Source organism: Rhinatrema bivittatum, chromosome 7 (assembly GCF_901001135.1).
Source record: "Rhinatrema bivittatum chromosome 7, aRhiBiv1.1, whole genome shotgun sequence".
NCBI classification, from domain to species: Eukaryota; Metazoa; Chordata; class Amphibia; order Gymnophiona; family Rhinatrematidae; genus Rhinatrema; species Rhinatrema bivittatum.
The window spans coordinates 275469023-275489883 of record NC_042621.1 but is presented as its reverse complement, the minus strand read 5'-3'; the positions used below and the strand labels follow the sequence as shown (position 1 = coordinate 275489883).

At 46.7% G+C, this 20861-nt stretch overlaps 1 protein-coding gene across 1 annotated transcript in view; it reads left to right on the top strand.

Moving 5' to 3' along the window:
* Nucleotides 1-20861, top strand: part of LOC115095930 (steroid 17-alpha-hydroxylase/17,20 lyase) — a 132004-nt gene that overhangs the window by 22127 nt on the left and 89016 nt on the right. Inside the window, exons 3-5 of the mRNA XM_029610282.1 lie at nt 6591-6820; nt 13156-13242; nt 19714-19911. Coding sequence (XP_029466142.1) covers nt 6591-6820; nt 13156-13242; nt 19714-19911 — 515 coding nt within the window. The remainder of the gene's footprint in view (nt 1-6590; nt 6821-13155; nt 13243-19713; nt 19912-20861) is intronic.

The following is a 20861-nucleotide window of genomic DNA, read 5'->3' as shown; positions in this document are numbered from 1 at the left end:
CAGGTCCTTTCCCTTTCATCTTTCACTCACTAACTTGTTGTTTCGGGAGTGGGACACTCCGGATTTGGGTCTGAAAGTCAGCAAGGCAATGGATAAGCTTTACCCCTTGCCAGAAGAAGCCCTGGACCTCCTCCGAGTTCCTAAGGTGGATGCGGCAGTGTCCGCTGTTACTAAGAAGACCACCATCCCGCTGATGGCCCTCAAGGGTCTCCAGGATCGTAAGCTAGAAGTCCAGCTCAAGAAGATTTTTGAGGTATCCACCCTCTGAATGCGGGCTGCCATGTGCAGCAGTTTCTCCTTAAGGGCAGATCTTCTCTGGGTACAGCAATTGCAGAGTAACACATCTTTGTCGGAGGAGGAGGTTGTTCAATCGGGGCGACTAGAAGCTGTGGTGGCCTACGGTGCGGATGCCCTTTATAATCTGCTACGAACCTCCGCCTGGTCTATGGTCTCAGCTGTTTCTGCCTGCAGGCTGCTTTGATTGCGGAACTGGTCTGCTGATGTCTCCTCCAAGGCCTAGTTGGGTTCCCTGCCTTTTAAGGCAAACTGCTCTTTGGGAAAGATTTAGAGGATATGATTCAGTCTTTGGGGGAGAACAAGGTCCATAGTCTTCCAGAGGATAAGCCTAAGCCGAGAAGTTTTCCTTCGTCTCGGTCTCATTTCCTGAGAAATCGGAGAATTCAGTCCTCCTGGTCGGCGGGCTCCTCCTCTAGGCAGAACGCCGGCAGACCACAGTCCTGTTCCCATTCCTTTCGAGGGTGATGATCTGGTAGATCTGGGATCTCCCAAGCTGCAGGAGGAATTAAGTCGACACTATGAGGCGAGGTCAGTCCATTCCTCCGTTCCGGTGGGCCAAGCTGACGTCGGACCAGTGGGTCCTCAGTGTGATAAGACATGGCTTCGCTTTAGATTTTGCTCGACACCCTTGAGACCGCTTTCTCATTTCCCCGTGCTCATGCAAGGAGAAACGTCAGGTGGATGGGACACCTTGCGGCGCCTACTCTACCTTGGAGCCATTGTTCCAGTTCCGCCTGCGGAGTGGCGAAGGAGCCGTTATTCCATCTTCTTTGTGGTGCCCATTCTCGATTTGAAGAGGGTCAACAGATGTCTTTGAGTGCCCTGCTTTCGCATGGAGACCCTGCTGTCGGTCATTGCGTCAGTGTGCAAGGGAGAGTTTCTAGCGTTGCTGGATCTCACGGAAGCGTATTTACACATCGGAATCTGGGCCGATCACCAGAAATTCCTAAGGTTTTCCATACTGGGCCACCATTTTCAGTTCTGCGCTCTTCCTTTCGGATTAGCCACGGCACCAGGGACCTTTACCAAAATCATGATTGTTGTGGCGGTGGAACTTCGGAAGAATTGGCTGATTCGGGCAAAGTCTGAGTTGCTTTGTCACTCGGCAGTACACCAGGTTCTTCAACTGCTGAGGTCACTGGGTTGGGTGGTCAATTTGGCCAAGAGCCAGGTGGTTTCCTCCCAGTCATTGGAGTTCCTGGGAGCCTGGTTCAACACACGTCTCGGCAGGGTTTTCCTCACCAAGGAGCGGCTCGTCAAGTTGCAAGGTCAAGTTTAGGACTTGCTAACTCAGTCTTCCCAGGGTTTGGGACTATTTACGGGTCCTTTGTTCGTTGGTTTCTACCTTGGAGCTGGTCCCATGGGCTTTTGATCATATGAGACCTCTTCAGTCAGCATTGCTCTCCTGTTGGAGCCCGGTCTCCAAGCAATTTCATCTTCCACCGCCTCTTACGGACTCTGCACATTCCAGTCTCAAATGATGGCTCCTCTTGGACAATTTGCGCCGGGGAGTGAGCTTTGAGGTTTCTGCTTGGACAGTAGTCACCACAGACACCAGTCTCTTCAGCTGGGGAACGGTGTGCCAGGGGAAGTCGGTGCAGGCCAATGGTCTGTGGATGAATCCCGGTGGTCGATCAATCACCTGGAGACCAGGGCAGTGTGGTTAGCGCTACAAGCTCTTCTCCTGCTTCTGCAGGGGAAGTCCATCAGGGTTCTATCGGACAATGCAACAGCAGTGGCTTATATCAATCGCCAAGGGGGAACCAAGAGTCGGCCGGTGGCAATCGAGGCCCAACAGTTGATAAACATTTGAGAGGCAAAGACTGAAGAGCAAGGGTTATTTGGACACGGTTGTTGCTACCCTTTTACGTTCCAGGAAGACATCCACTTCTTTAGCCTATGTCAGAGTGTGGGGGATCTTTGAGTCTTGGTGTGTAGACTACAAGGTGGATCCTACTCATGCTCTGGTGCCTGATATATATTCTTTCCTACAGGCCGGCCTAGCTAAAGGCCTCTCGTGAAGCTCTTTGCGGGTACAGGTAGCAGCCCTCTGTTGTTTCTGTGGTAAAATACGGGGTGTACCCTTAGCCACGTATCCGGATGTGGCGCGGTTTCTCCGAGGGGGGCGAAACACTTGCGTCCTCCATTCAGGAATCCTTGTTCTTCGTGGAGCTTAAATTTGGTTCTTAGAGCTCTGTGTCCGGTGCCATTTGAACCTTTAAAATTGGTGACGCTGAAAGATTGTCCCTTAAAAGTGTTTTTTCTCATGGCTATTTCCTCAGCTTGCCGGGTGTCTGAGCTCCAAGCTTTATCCTGCAGGGAGCAATTCCTCAGAATTTCGGATACGGGGGTCTCTTTACGGATGGTTCCTTCCTTTCTCCCAAAGGTGGTATCTGCTTTTCACTTGAATCAGTCGGTGGAGCTCCCGTCCTTTCCAGACTTGAAAACCCCTGATCCCCAAGCTAGGGATCTGAGGAAACTAGATGTATGCCGGGTTCTGTTACACTATTTGGAGGTTACCAATAACTTCCGTATGTCGGACCATATTTATGTGCTGTGGAGTGGTCCCAAAGAAGGATTCAAGGCGTCTAGGGCCACGATCGCCCACTGGTTAAAGGAGGCTATTAGTTCAGCGTACTTGCTTCATGGTCGTCCGTTTCCGATTGGTCTTAGAGCACATTCTACGCATTCACAGGCAGCCTCGTGGGCAGAGTGTCAGCAAATTTCGCCACAGATTTGTAGGGTGGCTACTTGGAAGTCTTTGCACACCTTCGGTAGACATTACCGATTGGACGTTCAGGCCCCAGCCTCTGGGTGTTTGAAGGTGTGATCTGAGCGGGACTCTCAGGGTCTCACCCCGCATAGGTGAGCTCTGGTACGTCCCAGGAGTCTGGACTGCTCTGAGTATGTACAGGGAAAAGAAAATTGGTTCTTACCTGCTAATTTTCGTTTCTGTAGTACCAGGGCCGGTGCAAGGGTATTAGGCGCCCTAGGCGAAACGTCAGCTATGCCGCCCCCCCCCCCCCCCCGCCTCCACACACAATTAACTTACATTGTGCATTAATGAAAATAACGAAGTCTGTATTTATAACAGAACACTTATTTGACATTTTTATGCCATGTAAACCATTGAGATGATTTGTCTTATCGACGGTATAGAAACTCTTTTATAAATAAATAAATAAAAATAAATAAAATAAACATAAACCAAAGCTATACTTGTTGCTCAAACAAAAAAAGCAGACACATCACATAATATTAAATAATTAAAATGACAGTCAATCAAGAAAAATAAACTTAAAAAGCCATCTTTACTTACCCCCTCCAGCAGCTCTCTTACTCCTCTTCCATGCAGGCTGTAGCACACACCAGAAGCAGCAGTAGTGGCTAAGCTCTATACTCATGGTCCTCTTCCTTAAGGCCCATGTCTCTCACACACACACACCATATCAGTCATGCCCCCATGACCAGTTTCTGTCTCTCACACACCAATCATCTTCCAAACAGTCTTTGACAAACACACCAGTCACCTTCCTGAACAGTTTCTCTCATGCCATACACACACACACACACACACACACACAGGCTTCCCACTCCCGTGTTCCACTTACATATATGGACTTCTCATTCTCATAATCACTGTCTCTTTCTCACACACATACCCAGAGTTCTCACTTCCTATGCTTTTTTTCTCTTTCACACACACACACACACACACACACACATCAGTCACATCCCTGACTGTCTCACACTCTCACACATCAGTCATCTCCTTGAGCAGTCACTTTCATTGTCTCTCACATATACACATACATCAGCTCTCTGACCAGTTTCTCTCAATCACACACACATGCTCTCGATCAAATACATTCTCTCACTTACACACAGGCTCTCAATCACACACACATTCTCTCAATCACACACAGGCAGGCTGGCTGCTTCTCTCGCTTTCTCTCACTCACTTCCCCCCCCCAGCACAAACGGTAGCTGCTCCTCCTCCTCCAGCCCCCGCAAGCCAAGAAGGAAGAATCCCATCGGCCGCGGGAGGCGCATGCTGCTGACTCCTCTCCCGATTACCGGCTGCTTCAGTTGCTCGGGGGCCGATGCTGCTGTCGCCGCTATTTTTTTCATGCGGCACGGCTCTTTCTCCTTCCCGCGCATCACTTCCTGTTCCGGGTCACGGGGGGGCGGGAGGAAGAAAAGGGCAGCCGCGGATGCAACAGCTTTTTTTTTTTTTTGCACAGCTGCCGTTCCCGCTGGGCTTGAACGTGCTGATAGCCCGGCGGGAACGGCAGCAGGGAAGAAAGAGCAGCGGGAGGGACCGGGAGCCACGCGAACCGCTGGGGGAGGTCAGATGGGTCTTTTGGGGCGGGCTGCCGGCAGCGGCTCTTTTATTTTTATCGGGGGGGGGGGCGGCGGCTTAATGCAGCACTTTTATTTTTACCGGGGCAGGCTACGGCTCTCTTAATTTTACCGGGGCAGTGCCGCCCCCGGGAAGCTGGCGCCCTAGGCGACCGCCTAGTTCGCCTAGTGCTTCCGCCGGCCCTGTGTAGTACCACGGATCAGTCCAGTGGCCCACCCTTTTCAGCATGGAGATAACTGAGAGTCCGCTCTTTCAATACTGCTTTATTTTCTCTGCAGACAAGTTCTCCAAAGTTTTCAAAAGTTCTCAAGGGTTCTGCTCCTACTTGGGGTTAGTGATCGGGTTTATCTCCCCAGTCATGGCCGGTGTGAAGTTCACAATGTTGTGGTTAATTGGATTAATTAGTTTTAAGATGTTCTGCTTTGATACAGTGTAATACTGACGGACTGGAATAGGGAAGTCAGCCAAAACGCCTGTCTCCATCTGCTGGTGGGGAGGCAAAACCCAGGAGTCTGGACTGATCGACAGGAACGAAAATTAGCAGGTAAGAACCAATTTTCCTTTTCCTATTATTCAGTTCTTATTTTCTTAAAACAGCACATTTAACTGAATCCATCATTCTGCAAATGGTTCACTAAAGAGCTATGATTTCAGTTTTTTGCAAAAAGTCATATAATTCAATTCTATTCGCAAATCCAGCAGCATTGAATTACGTAACCAATGTAGTAAGTTTGTCCTACAACTTATTTGCTCACTTGTATTGCTACCTTTTGGATCAAATTTTAAAAGCCCAAATACGTGAGGATGTGGGCCGCGTGTGAGTGAAGCATATTTTAGAAGTTACGTATGTATATACCCATGCGTGAATTACAGAAAAGGGGCAGCTTTGGGGGCGGGGCATGAGCATTCCAGGGTAGGGGCAATTGTTATGTGTGCAACTCCATATTTTAAAACTGGAGGCTGCAGTGCAAGGCACTTTGGGGGTCATTTATCAAAATGCGGTAAGGCGTTTTCGCATGCGTTAAGGGCTTATCGCATGCGAAAAAGCCCCGTTTTCGCATGCGATAGGCCTTTAAGACATGCGAAAACGTGTTTACCGCATGCGATCGCACCATATCGTATGGTGCGATGCAAATGCAGAAACAGGGAGGAGTAGGGGCGGAGAGAGGATGCAAATGCAAAACCTGGGCGGAGAGTGGGCTGGGTTAGCCTGCCTGCGAAGAGGTATCGCAGAGCCATAACGCCAATTTTAACAACACCTCTTTCAGATGCGTTAGGCTCTGCGATAGCAGCCGGGACCATGCGGTGAGTACCTTCGCCATTTGCGATGCGGTCCGTTAGCATACACCACGCCCCTTTTGCTATCGCATGCGGTACCTACCGCATTTTGATAAATCCACCCCTTTGTTAGCTGCGTAACTTTACTGCCAGTCCTGATGAGGAGCAAGTCTGCAGATCTCATGTTTTTGGCCTTACATGACAGGTTGAGGGGTCCGGGTCAACTGGGGGGTGTGCAGGATGAAGAAACAGAGGGATCTGGATGAGCTCGAGATTGACTGGGCAAACTGATGGGCTAATTTGAAAAACTGGGAATGTGCCTTCCATGAGATGTTTTAAAATTCACTTACATAACTGTGTGTTAAAGCAGGCAAAGTCCTATGGAAGATATGTAAAGTAGGTTTGCTCAAGTACCCTCTTAAAATTAGGAGCATACTTATGTGCGGTAAATGTATTTTAAATCATATGCGCGCATGATTTAAAATTCAAGCATATCTCCTCTCTCAAGCCAATACATGCATGTATGGGCACACACATGCTTGTTTAAAATTAGTGCGTAATGAATTAGCAGCTCTGCTTAGTTATCTTGAAAACATAATCATGATTTCAATATTTTTCTCTGCCTTTTTTCTTTGATACCTTTCATGTGTAGTTTGTCGGGAAGCTGCTTCCATGGTTGAGACACTCATTAACTTCCAGGATAATCCAATTGACATGGCTCCAGAACTGACTCGAGCTGTTACGAATGTGGTGTGCTCACTTTGTTTCAACTCTTCCTACAAAAGAGGAGACCCTGAGTTTGAGTCAATGCTGCTTTACAGCCAAGGCATTGTTGATACAGTTGCCAAGGACAGCCTGGTAGACATTTTTCCATGGCTGAAGGTGAGTGTCTTTAGAGGGACAGGTATGTCTTTCTTGGAAAGGCCCGAGCAGCCTTTCTTACCACTGTGAGATTCAGAACTGTCTCATAATATAACTAACAATGGGATCCATTCACTTTTTAATTCTGCAAGTATAGAAATGCAATCTTACAAGACAAGGAAGAGGGGAGACATTGAATGATGTAATTGAGGAGTTTACAGTAGTAAATCCTTATATTAAACAATCCCTGGCAATTCTGAGTTCCCTGTATGTACCCGGATCAGTCCAGACAGTGGGTTGAGCCTCCTGTCCAGCAGATGGAGACAGAGAAAAACTGAAAGGGTATCCTATCTCAGGACAATGCACCCCTCAGTATTTCTCTGTCTCCAGCAGATGCAGACTGTTGAACCTGCGGTTCCCTCTCCTTAGCTGTATTTCTCTCTTTGCAAGTACTGGAATTTCTAGGAGCCCGATTCGACACTCGTGAGTCCAGAGTTTTGCTGCCCGAGCGCTCAAGCTCATGAGCCAAGTACAACATCTCTTATCTCTCCCTGTACCTACGGCCTGGGAGTATCTCCAGGTTCTGGGCTCTATGGCTTCAACTATAGATTTGGTTCCTTGGGCGTTTGTGCATATACGTCCTTTACAGAAAGCTTTGCTGAACCGCTGGAAGCAAGTGTTTGTGATCGGGGATGTGGAGAAGCAGGCTGCTGTACCGGGGAAGGAAGCTGTGTTGTGTGGGGCTGCATTTTGGTAAGATTTCCTGTGAGAACTCAATCCATTGTGTTTTGAAATTGCTGCGGCAGGAAGCAGACTGCGCTGCTTGTTCCCTCTCCCAATGGCTCCGATGTTAGAGCGCCCGAAAACCTGCAGGGCCTGCAGCAGCGCTCGATCATGGCTTAACTCTGTTGCGTGTTGTGCAGATTGTGCTGGGGGGAGTTTGTGGACTGGAGAGCTACCCGGTCCCAGGGGCCTGTAAAGGAGGTCTCTGGAGGAGATTTTATGGTAAGGATTAGGAAGGTTGCACAGAGCATGGTTCAGGGGCCTGTTGGAGAGGCCCAGGACTTCCCTCTTCCTCTGTTGCCAGTGATTTAGGAAGGGGATGAAGAGCAGGGGGAGGAGGCTCTGAATTTGCCTGCATTGAGGACAGTGAAGAAGAGAAATTCTCCACTGAGTTTGTTTTACTTATGCACAAGGCCTTTTTAGCCAGAAAGTGTGAAGGGCATAAATGGTCTCTGTACCAGAAAGAACAGCCCAATCTTAAGAAAGCAAAAAGGTCCCTGGTCAGGCATTCGGGGAACCTTCTCCGTCATTGTGGTCTCACTTGCCCAGATGGGGCCATAGAATCAGATGATTCAGATGACCAGCTGTTACTAACCAGGGGGATGAGTCGTCTGACAGCGAGTCGGGGAAGAATCAGGACAAATCAGGAGATTTGTCTGAATTGGAGGAGATCCCGACTGCATAAGGGGACAACCCTTGGGTGGTCCATCTTTTCTGAAAAGAAGAGTTGAAGCCTCTTATTCCTCAAGTCCTGAAGGAGCTGGGAGTGAAGGTGCTATAGGAGGTTTCGGATAATAGAGTGGATCCAGTTCTGGATGGTTTTCGGGGTCCTACAGCATTCCCCTTACCTAAGAAGGTTAAGAAATTGGTGGACCAGGAGTGTAGTGTAGTGCCGCAGAAGTGGGGCTACAGGTGGCAAGGGCAATGGCGAGATTATATTCCTTATCTGAGAATAGCTTATAGCTGTTATCCAAGGTGGATGCCTAAGTGTCTGCAGTCACCAAGAAGACCACCATCCTGGTCGTGGGATCAGTCACGCTTAAGGATGTCCAGGATTGAAAGCTGGAAATCCAGTTGAAAAGAGTGTTTGAGGTCTCAGCCTTAAGCCTACATGCAGCCATCTGTAGTAGCCTGATGAAGAGGGCATGTTTGCGATGGTTGCAGAAGTCCCAGGAGAGAATGGGAAGCACTGAGGAGGACTCTCAAATGGTGGCCCAGTTAGAGGCTGGGATTGCATAAGTGGCTGATGCCTTATATATTCAATAAGGACCTCTGCCAGGAGTAAGGTGTCTACTGTGGCGGCTCAGCGCCTTCTGTAGTTACACAGTTGGTCGGCGGATATGTGGTCCAAGTCTCAACTCTTTAATCTTCCTTTTAAAGGAAAACTGCTTTTTGGTGAAGATCTGGAGCAGTTAATGAAGCAGTTGGGAGCGTCGAAAGGAAATAGGCTGCCTGAAGATAAGAGCGGTAGGAAGTCCTTTTCAGCTCATTTGGTTTTTGAGGTGTTTTCTTCCCAACAAAAGTTCTTCATCCTTGCCGAAACCAGGTTTTGGGAGGCAACAATCTTTCCAAGGGTCCGGAAGACCAGCCACAGAGGGAACTGGTCAGGGGGTCGCAGGAGGTAAGAAGCCAGGCTGGTCCACTCTCTCGAAGAGCCAGTCGGAGGACGGCTGACACAGTTTTACGGAGAGTGGACCAGGATTACCTCAGATCAGTGGGTTCTAGAGGTAATAAGAGATGGCTACGCTTTCAAATTTTCTTGCCCAGTCAGGGAAGCCTTCAAGGGGTCTCGCTGCTCGTCCTTGGGCAGGCGAGAAGTGGTTCAAGAGACCCTGCTTCAGCTACAGAGATTAGGAGCAATCGTGCCGGTACAATAGCGGAACGAGTTTGAGGAAGGTATTCAATTTATTTCATCATTCCCAAGAAGGAGGGGATGTTTCAGCCCATTCTAGATCTGCAGAAAGTCAATGCAGCATTGTGGATTCCATGTTTTCATATGGAAACGTTGCGGACAGTGATAGCAGCCATGCATCAGGGAGAATTTCTGGCCTCCCTGGATTTAACGGAGACCCATCCGCATGGAATAGGAATGGTTTCTGCGATTCATGGTACTGGGCCAGCATTTTCAGTTTCGGGTCCTTCTTTTCAGATTGGCTACGGCTCCAAGAACCTTCACAAAGGTTATGGTGGTGGGAGAAGCTGTGTTGCGAAAGGAAGGTATTCTGGTTCACCCTTATCTGTACGACTGGCTTATATGGGCGAAGTTGGAGGTAGAGTGTGGCCAATCATTCCAGAGGGTTATGGAGATGTTTCATTCTCTGGGCTGGATTGTGGACTTGGGAAAGAGTCATCTTGTTCAGAGTCAGTCTTTGGAGTATCTGGGGGTGAGATTCGGTACCCGGTTGGGCAAGGTGTTTCTCACCATGGACAGGATTCTGAAGTTGCAGTCTCAGGTGAACCGACTGTTGCACATGACTGTACCCAGGACATGACATTACCTGCAGGTTCTGGGGTCACTCCAGAGGGCACTTCTGTCCCATTGGGATCATTTGTCAGAGGAGTTTCATCAGCCCTTACCGCTGCTAGAGGTTTCCAGGTCCAGTCTCTCTTGTGGTGACTGTCGCAACCCAATTTGTAGAGGGGAGTGGATCTAGAGGTCTCGGATTGGGTGGTGGTGACCACGGATGCTAGCCTCAGAGGTTGGGGGATGGTCTGTCAAGGGCAGATGGCCCAAGGATGGTGGTCGTCAGTAGAGAGCTCCTGGTCTATCAACCGTCTGGAAACAAGGGCGGTTTGTGAGGTCCTGAAAATTTCTTCCTTAAGTCCGGGGCCCTATGGTGAGAGTTTTTTCGTCAATGCTTCAACGATGGCAAATGTCAATTGTCAGGGCGGAACTAAAAATTGAAGAGTGGTCCTGGAGGCTCAGAATTATTTGGGCGGAGCAATACCTTTGGGGGATTGCAGCATCTCATGTGGCAGGAGTGGACAATGTGCAAATGGATTTTTTCAGCAGACAAGAGTTACACCTGGGGGAATGGGAGTTGTTGATGGAGGCCTTCAACTTCATTCAGGCCAGATGGGGAGATCCCCAGCTGGATTTGATGGCTTCGTGCAGCAATGCCAAGGTGAAGAGATTTTTCTGTTGCAGTAGAGTTGGGAACCAAAGGAATTGATGCTCTGCTTCTTCCCTGTCCAGCAGAAATTCTGCTGTATGCATTTCCTCTGTGGCCATTAGTAGGCTGAATGTTTCAGCGCAACTGGGCAAGGTGGGATTGGTGGCACCGAAGTGGCCTCAGCATCCTTGGTTTGTGGATCTGATTCATATTGCTTTGGACAGACTCCTCAGGTTGGCTCACCTGCAGGATCTTCTCAGACAAGGACCTATCTTCTTGGATCAGGTGGATTGTTTTTACCTCGTGGCTTGGCTTTTGAGAGGAGACATTTAAGATCCAGAGGATATTTGGAGGCGGTGGTCACTATCTTACTTCAGGCTCAGAGACGTTCCACATCACCAGCTTATATCACGTTGTAGAGAGTGTTTGTTTGAGGCCTGGGTCATGAGCAGGCACTTAGATGCATTGCGGGTGGATGTTTTGCATATCCTGTCCCTTTTAAGGCAGGGCTTGTCGAAGGTACTAGCCTTTAATTCCCTGCACGTATAGGTGGCGGCCTTAGGTTGTTTTCGAGGGAAACTTCATGGAAGCTCTTTGGCGACTCATCCGGATAGTGTGTGTTTTCTCAAGGGAGTCAAGCATTTACGACCTTTGGTTCACAAGATATGTCCTTCATGGAATTTGAACTTGGTATTGCGGGGACTCTGTGGTCCCCCATTTGAACCGTTGCGGAAGGCGTCTGTAAAGGACCTTCCCTTGAAGACAGTGTTCCTGATAGCGATTTGCTTGGCCAGGCAGATTTCGGAGTTGCAGGTTTTGTCCTGCAGAGAACCAATTCTGTGAATTTTGGACAATGGGGTCTCTCTGCGGACCATGCCCTCGTTCCTACTGAAGGTGGTTTCGTCTTTCCACCTTAACCATACGGTAGAACTGCCTGTGTTCTCGAGTTTGGTGGGGGAAGGACGTTTAGTGAGAGAACTTCACTGCCTGGACCATTGGCAAATACTGTTTCGATATCCCAAGGTTACGAATGCTTTTCGGAGGTCAGATCATCTTTTTGTATTGTTCGGTGGTGCAAAGAAGGGAGCCAAAACATCCAAGGCCACTATCTCTCGTTGATTAACGGTGACTATTTTTCAGCCTATCTCTGTAAGGATTGATTTGCTCTGAAGGGGTTGTGGGTGCATTGAGCTAGAGTGCAGGCAACCTCCTGGGCGGAGCGTTAATTGGTTTCACCACAGGAGATTTGTAGAGCGGCCACTTGGTCATCTTTCACCAAGCACTGTCGCCTAGATGTCCGAGTGCCAGAGGAGGCGACTTTTGGTGAGAGTGTTCTGAGAGCAGGTCTTTCCGGATTTCACCCAGTATAGGGGAGCATGGGTACATCCCACTTATCTGGACTGATCTGGGATAGGAACAGGAAAGGAAAATTAGTTTTTACCTGCTAATTTTTGTTCCTGTGTACCACAGATTAGTTCAGAGACCCATCCCCTTGATTCCGAAAGACTATTATTGTGGTTGTTTGTTTTTTTCAGCAGAAATTTAGGTTGTATATAGTTTGGATTCTAGGACCTAAACGAAGTTAGTGGCCTGTGGCTTTCCATGGGAGGGCTCCAGTTCAGAGGGCTCCAACCTATCTTTATATGTTCACCCTAGGAGGGAGATTGTTATTTGAGTTTATTGTTGGCTCTGCATTGGCTTAGGTACAGGTCAATACTGAGGGACTGCAGGTGGCACTCTCGGTTAAGTAGCAGTGCCTGAAATGTTTTGTCTCCAACTTATGGTAGGGATGCAAAACTGTTTTGTTTTGACTGTGTGGTACTATAGGAATGAAAATTAGCAAGTAAGAACCAATTTTCCTATTTTCAGCCTCTAACTGTGTCCATTTGAGTGTGTATAAATGCCATCTTCTCTGTTCAGTAACAGCAGGAGGAGTGCAGGGCACTGTATCTTAGATGCTGATCTATATGAGGACTGTTTTCACCAGCTATTCCAGAGAGTTTGCATTTCTTTGTTAAATAAGTTAATATTCAATGACAAGTGGTCTACTTGATGATAGGATACTGTGATGCATTTATCAGATACAAATTTCCTTGGAAGTTCATATTCCATGTGTTTATTATTAAGATATAGAGGCACATTCTATTGAACCACAAGGCAATACACAAGACAATTCTATTGAATGCCTGCCAGCTTTTGTCACCTCAAAATTTATGTACAAATTCCTTAAAATAAAAGTACACAGGAAAAGTTTCTTGTCAATAGAAGTTGGAACAGGGAATTGAAAGATCAGCTATCTGACAGCATTAGCAACCCTCCCGTTCACCAACATTATTCTCTCACCTTTCCTTCTTCTGGTTGGATAATTTTTAAAAATCCCTTCCAAGTTACAACCTTTACAATTCATTTTTTAAGATCGTGAACATTTATTTTTGCAAGTGTGTTTTTTTTTCCCCACAGATTTTTCCTAACAAGGAGCTTGACATGCTGAAGAAGTGTGTCAATTTAAGGGACCAGCTACTTCTGAAGAACTTCAGTGAGCACAAAGTAGGTGTTTTGATTAAAAAGACATTAGTAAGCAAGGCCAGCCTGATTGTTCAGTGGCAAAGCTGCATGCCACCATGCAAGAGATCTGAGTCTGAGTCCCGAGCCCATCACCATGGTGACACCTCAACCATCACCACGGTGACACTAGTGGCATGCTTACTGGGATCCAGAGGGCACTGAAGTCTTTAGCCCTTGACTAAGGACTGTCATTGCAATGACATGGCTATGTCGAAGGGGAGGAGTGCAGTGGAATAAAATAAAAAGGGAAGGAAAGGGGGAAAAATCCTGAGCAGCTGTGAATGTAGGCTCTTGCTACCACAGCCCAGTAAAGGCTGGTTCCCGCTGAGTTTAAAACCCAAAGGGGCAGGATGAAACTGCCAGCTTGAAACAAAATATAGAAATAAAAGTGAGTAGTAACAATTACAAAATAAGGTGATGTGATAGGTTGACCAAACTGTGAACCTATTCAAACTGTGTGAGATCCGTATTCAAATAAAATATCCTCTTTAAGGCAGCAAAGCACATTAGCTGGTCAGTTGGTTTTTGTTTTTTGGTTATTGGTAAGAGGACAACTTTCAAAACCATATACCCAAGTAAAATGATGCAGCTGAAAACTATCTGCTGCTTGGTTAAAGGCACATGTGGGCTTCCGTAGCATGCATACTTTCAGCTGGGTTACAAAGAGGTGTTCCTAAGGGGGGTGGAGTTTAGGTCAGTGGTGTAAAATAGCATGCTCAACATTTTCAAATGTATGTGTGTTATTTTACCCCTTCTTGGTCACCTTCACAAACAGGTGCAGATTTTGCACTTGTTAATTTTCAAAGGGAAACGTGGCTTTCCTTTGAAAATTAGCTGCATTGTATGCAGGCTAAAATTATCCACGAACATTGCAAATAATGCGGGTTATTCAAAATTGCCCTCAATGTGCTAGATATTAAAATGTTAGGATAGCAATGCTGCTGAATATCCCTGTATAGATTGCAACTTAGATGGATAAGTCTTATCCATCTAAGTTTAGACCTGCTGTGAGCAGATCCTACTTAGGTGGATAAGTTATCCGTCTAAGGCTGAAGATCACTACTTAGCCAGATAACTTACCCAGCTAAGTAGCACCTCCCCATAACGCCTGTTGCTCACACACTTTTTTTGCTGGGTAAAAGACAACCGGATAAGTAGCTTATCCAGCTATCTAGCGGCTGTTGAATATACTTATCTGGCTGTCAAGCAATGAAAGCACTTTGAATATTAGGCTCAATGTGTATAGTGCGAGTAGGCACGGTGCAAGGGTATCAGGCAGCCTAGTGCATCAGGTCTTGCACTCCCTTCTCTCCCCAACGTCACAATGTTCCCTTCTTTGGTGGCATTGGATCATTGTCAGTATCCTCCTCTCTTTTCCCCACCAACTCTTCTATCTCTCCCTGTTCCGCATCTCCTCAACCCTACAGCATTTTCCTCTTTCTCCACTTCTTGCCTTCCATAACAGCATCACTCCAATCTCTTTTCCCTCTTTCTACAGAGCCAATATCTTCTCTCACTTACCCCATCCTCTTCCACCCAGTGCCTGTTCTCTCTCCACCCTGCCACTGCTCAGCACCTTCTCTCTTTTCTACCCTCACCTGCTCAGCACCTTCTTTCTTTCCACCCTCCACCTGCCTAGCTTACTCTCTTTCTACTGCCCACCCACTTAGGATACACTGCCTCTCACCACTCTACCACCAGTCCAGGATCCATCCTCTCCTTTCTTTCCACCCCTCCATACTTACAAGCATTAATTTCCCTCTCTCTATCCCCTCCTAAAGCAGAAGCTTCAGGACTTCTCTTTCCCTGTACCTGCCCAGATCAGTCCAGTCTCCTGGGTTTTGCCTTCCTTCCAGCAAATAGAGACAGAGAAAGTTTCACAGCCACCGTCACATAACCTGGTGTGCACTTGCAGTCCCTCAGTATTTCTCTGTCTCCAGCAGATGGAGGAGGTGCAAAATCTGCTGTTCTGTACCTGAGATTTAAAAAAAATTAGAAATAATAAGAAGAGGATTTTTAGGAGCAGACTCAAGTTCTGAACATATTGGAGGCCCGAGTGCCCAGGGTCTAGGATTACTTGCAGGTCCATCTACCTTGGAGCTGGTCCCTTGGGCAATTGCTCATATGAGACCTCTACAGAAAGCGTTACTATCCCGGTGGGATCCGATGTTAGAGCAATTTCATCTTCCACTACCGCTTACAGAGTCAGCCAGGTCCAGTCTTTCGTGGTGGCTTGGTCAGGACCATTTGTGCTGTAGGGTGGATCTGGAGGTGCCACAGTGGATGGTAGTGACTACCGATGCCAGTCTCTCTAGTTGGGGAGCCGTGTTTCAGTCCCAGTCAGTGCAAGACCAATGGTCGGCAGAGGAAGCGTCCTGGTCCATCAATCGCTTAGAGATGAGAATGGAACGGTTGGCTCTGAAGGAGTTTCTACCTCTTTTGCACAGACATCTGGTCAGAATCCTGACCTGGCCTACATCAAGTGCCAGGGTGGTACCAAGAGTCGAGCAGTGGTTCAGGAAGTAGAAATGCTGATGAGCTGGGTGGAGCAGCATCTGGCCTTTATAGCGGCTTCTTACATTGCGGGGTCCGACAATGTGCAAGCAGATTTTCTCAGCTGACAACAATTGGATCCCGGAGAATGAGAACCAGTGGAGGACACAATGAGCCTCATTACTTGCAGTTGGGGCATATCCCATATGGATCTGATGGCAACTCAGTGGAATGCCAAGGCACCACGCTTCTTCAGTTGCAGAAGAGACCGCAGAGTGGAAGGGGTCGATGGCCTGGTTCTTCCTTGGCTGCACAACGTCCTGATCTACGTGTTTCCGCCATGGCCTCTGGTGGGCAAGGTTGTGAGAAAAATAGAGATCCATCCAGGAAAGGTGATTCTCCTGGATCTGGAGTGGCCATGGAAACCTTGGTTTGCAGATTTGGTCAATCTAGCAGTGGACAGCCCGTTAAGACTGGGCCATTTGCCAAATCTACTATGTCAGGGCCCCATATTTTTAGATCAAGTGGATCGCTTTTATCTAGCAGCTTGGCTTTTGAAAGGAGGCAATTAAGGAAGAGAGGATATCCTGAGAATATTATTTTTACTCTGTTGCAGGCTCGAAAGACTTCCACTTCCTTGGCATATGTCTGGGTTTGGAGTATCTTTGAGTCTTGGTGTATGGAGCAAGGGGTTATTCCTTGGCAAGTATCGGTGGCGCAGATTATGGCTTTTTTACAGAGAGGCATAACGAAAGGTTTGTCCTTTAGTTCCCTGAGAGTGCAGGTGTCGGCCCTGGGCTGTTTGAGAGACAAGATTCATAGAACAACCCTAGCTGCGCATCCGGATTTGGTACGTTTCCTCCGAGGAGCGAAGCATTTGCGCCCCCCCCCCCCCTGTTCATAAAGTGTGCCCATTTTGGAACCTTAACTTGGTCCTCAAGGGCGTGCAAGCGGCACAGTTTGAGTCTGTTAAAAGGGCCACCATAAAAGATCTCACTTTGAAGGTGGTTTTCTTGGTGGTGATTTGTTCAGTGAGAAGGGTGTCAGAACTTCAAGCCTTGTCATGTAGGGAGCCTTTTTTGTGGATTTCGGATTCTGGGGTTTCTTTGCAGACCATTCCGTCTTTTCTGCCAAAGGTGGTTTCGACGTTCCACTTAAGTCAGTCAGTGGAGCTTCCGGCTTTCCCAAATCTGGAGGTTGATGCGCCTCATGCAAAAGAATTAAGAAGTTTGGATGTCCGAAGGGCTTTGCTACAGTATCTAGAGGTCACTAACAGTTTCAGATTGTCGGATCACCTTTTTGTGCTATGGAGTGGTGCAAAAAAGGTTTGGAAGGCATCAAAGGCCACAATTGCACGTTAGTGGAAGGAGGCTATTGGTTCCATGTACATCTGTCACGGTTGTCCTATCCTGGAGGGGTTAAGGGCTCATTCTACCTGGTCCCAGGCGGCCTGGGCAGAATATTAGCTAGTTTTGCTGCAAGAAATTTGCAGGACGGTTACTTGGAAGTCTTTGCATACCTTTGGTAGACACTATCGATTGGATGTCCAGGCCCCAGACATTGGCAGTTTTGGTGAAAGTGTATGTTGAGCGGAACTCTCATTGTCCCACCCCGGTTAGGGAAACTTTGGTACATCCCAGGAGTCTGGACTGATCTGGGTATGTACAAGGAAAGGAAAATTTGGTTCTTCCCTGCTAATTTTCGATCCTGTAGTACCACAGATCAGTCCAGACTCCTGGTGGGGGAGAGGAGATTTGGAGAGCCCATGCAATCTCTTTACTATAATGAGTCTGAAGAATGGCACAGGTTCTGGTTAGCCCTTACAATTAAAGTTCCAAAATTGGATAGAGTTCTCCGTTATAAATGTTCCTCTTTGCTCTGCTCATTTGGGGGGATATTGCTGCATTAGTTTATTAAAAGTTTTTTGCTATCTTAGCTTGGGTGCTTAGTAATACTGAGGGTCTGCAGGTGGCCCACCAGGTTATGTGGTGGCTGCAAAACTTTCTCTGTCTCCATCTGCTGGAAGGGAGGCAAAACCCAGTAGTCTGGACTGATCTGTGGTACTACAGGAACGAAAATTAGCAAAAGGGGATGGAACAGCTCCCCCTATAAGGAAAGGCTAAAGAGGGTTAGGACTTTTCAGCTTGGAGAAGAGACGGCTGAGGGGGAATATGGTAGAGGTGTTTAAAATCAAGAGAGGTCTAGAACGGGTAAATGTGAATCCGTTATTTACTCTTTTGGATAATAGAAGGTCTAGGGGGCACTCCCTGAAGTCAGCATGTGGCACATTTAAAACTAATCAGAGAAAGTTCTTTTTCACTCAACGCTCAATTAAACTCTGGAATTTGTTGCCAGAGGATGTGGTTAGTGCAGTTAGTGTAGCTGGGTTTAAAAAAGGATTGGAAAATGTTCTTGGAGGAGAAGTCCATTACCTGCTGTTAATTAAGTTGACTTACAAAATAGCCACTGCAATTACTAGCAACAGTAACATGGAATAGACTTAGTTTTAGGGAACTTGCCATGTTCTTATGGCCTGAATTGGCCACTGTTAGAGACAGGATGCTGGGCTTGATGGACCCTTGGTCTGACCCAGGATGGCATGTTCTTATGTTCTTTCCTGTTCTTCAGCCACTAGTAGGATGGGCTTCTCCAATAAAACTGCCCCTGGACCTCTTCCTCTTCTTTGGACACTGGTGAGATGGTTTCCACCACTGGTCCTGAGCCTCATACTGGTGGGATTTTGCAGCCCCCAAAGCTTTGCTGTTCTAGGCGACTGCCTAGTTTGTCTAATGGAAGTCCCTGCCCTGAGTGCTAACAATAGCATTGTGCAGTTTATGTAATATTGTGAAGGTTAAAGGCCTTATTCACTGTAGGTGTTTTTTCCGTGGATACAGAATGAACATTTTTAATAAGGCCCAAAATCTATGAAATAAGCAATGGAAAAGAATAGAAAAAGGTGTCTTAATAGGAATATCAGTGGGCATTGGGAAAAGTACAAAGAAGACTGACTAAGTGGTCAATATTCAAAGGCTTTGTCTGGGTAACTTTTGTAGTTACCCACACAAAAATAGAGTTTTGGAAATGTTCCCTCCCACTGCCCAGCTAAATTTTATCCTAGATAAAATGAGGAGGTGATGGAGATATTCTGGGGTCATGGTTAAATTTTAGCCAGTGAGCACTGATGGACCTGCCCTAAAGTTACTTGTCCGAAGGTTACCCTGTTAACGTTAGCTGGGGTAACTTGATATCCAGTTATATTCAGCAGAACACTTATCTGGGTATGTGTTCTGTGGAATATCCAGGTAGAGCTACCTGGGTAACTTTCTCACTCACTGGCCAGCTGAGCGTCTGTGTCTAAATTCACCAGTAGACTGAAGTGTTCACCATATGAAGAGAGATTTAGGGCAGCAGGGAATATTTACCTTTGTGAGGAGTCTACGAGGTGAGATTTTCACAAAGCAGGGACTAATCTAACATAAATTCCAAATTCATTGAGAACTTTTCTAAAGGTTGGCCAAAATACTACACAGGATGAAGAGTGCAGCTTTACTCTGCTATTAAGTCTTTCTGAAAAAAAAAATTATATATTTCAGCCACCCTGCTGCCTTGTCAAAAGGCTTGGAATAATTGCTCTTTAGAGGTAAAGATCTCTAGACATACACATAGACCTAGAAGTGCTGATCGTTCATGTCCTATTCTCTATACCAAAACAGGCAATGACGACCAAATTCCCATACTGTAGGAAGTACTATTTAAATAGGGACACATTATGGGGGTAGAAAGGCCAGCTTCATTTTGAGGGTCTTCATCATAGCTGGGAAGAGAGATTTTAAAACTGTTTTCCGGATAAGCAGTCACCAGGACAAGGTACTGTACTTCTTACCCTTAAGCGAACATATGGGATGACTGTATTCTGTATTGGGAGGATACTTATCCCAATGGTTTGTTTTCCCCATCTAGGAGGCATGCAGTAGTGATGAAGTGAATGATCTGATGGCTGCACTTCTAAATGCAAAGTTAAAGAACCAGCAGTTCCAAGAGGTGGGGCTTACTGACGATTATCTCCTCATGACTGTGGGTGACATATTTGGAGCAGGGGTCGAAACCACCACCACGGTATTGAAGTGGGCAATTGCTTACCTCCTACACTATCCAGAGGCAAGTATGATTGCTGTTTTTCTTTCATATTACTACTTCCCCACTTCTCTCCTAGAGCTGAGAAAAATGAGCAAGTTCAATAATGCTGTCTGCTCAGGAAAGACAGAGCAAGCACTACGCGTTTCCTGTAGACATTTCCTTTGAAAGTTACTTTCTTTTCCATTCTTCCTCTTGCATAGCCGCTCTTCATCCAGTCGACGCATATACTTGTAAACATGACTTTACATTTGTTATGGGCAGTATATGCAGTATAAAATTAATATTGGTAGCTATTTCCCCTAGTAATTGCACAGGAGTATTGTACTCAGACTGCGTTATAGTATTATGGTAATTAAACAATGATTTATGCTATCAACTTTGGTTTCTTCTGGCAGAATAATATTATCATTTAGTATTTTTAAATAGTAATACAACTTTGTGTACATTTCCCTTAATATTATGCCATATACTAGTCATTCTTTGAGTGACATATATAGTATCCTTAATTTTGATGTTTATTATCCATTTTTTATGTTTGGTGCATACTGACAGTATATCAATGTATATAAAGGATTATTTATTGCTGAAGTGTAATGGCTGTTTTCAACTGCAGTGTTGATAACCCCAACAGCCTGTGGAATACCAGCTAGCCTAATCATGTGACAAACAAACCAAAAGCAAGAATTCATCTGTTTTTTATTTTTATTATGGACGCTTTCATTTTGTATGTACCTGCATTTTGCTATGTGAAAGGTTGGTCTTTTTTTTCCTATGGCTGCTGCCACATGACTGAGGCAAATGCAAATGGTACTGATATATACCCTGCAGCGGTCACAGCTGCCCAGACGTAAAGACTGGCTGAGGCAGGCAGGTGGATGGGTAGAGCCAGTTCCTGCGTAAGGCCAGCTGGGAGGAGGGTCGAAGCCAGCATTGTACATGGCTGTCAGCTTGGAGGATGAGGGATGGGGCTG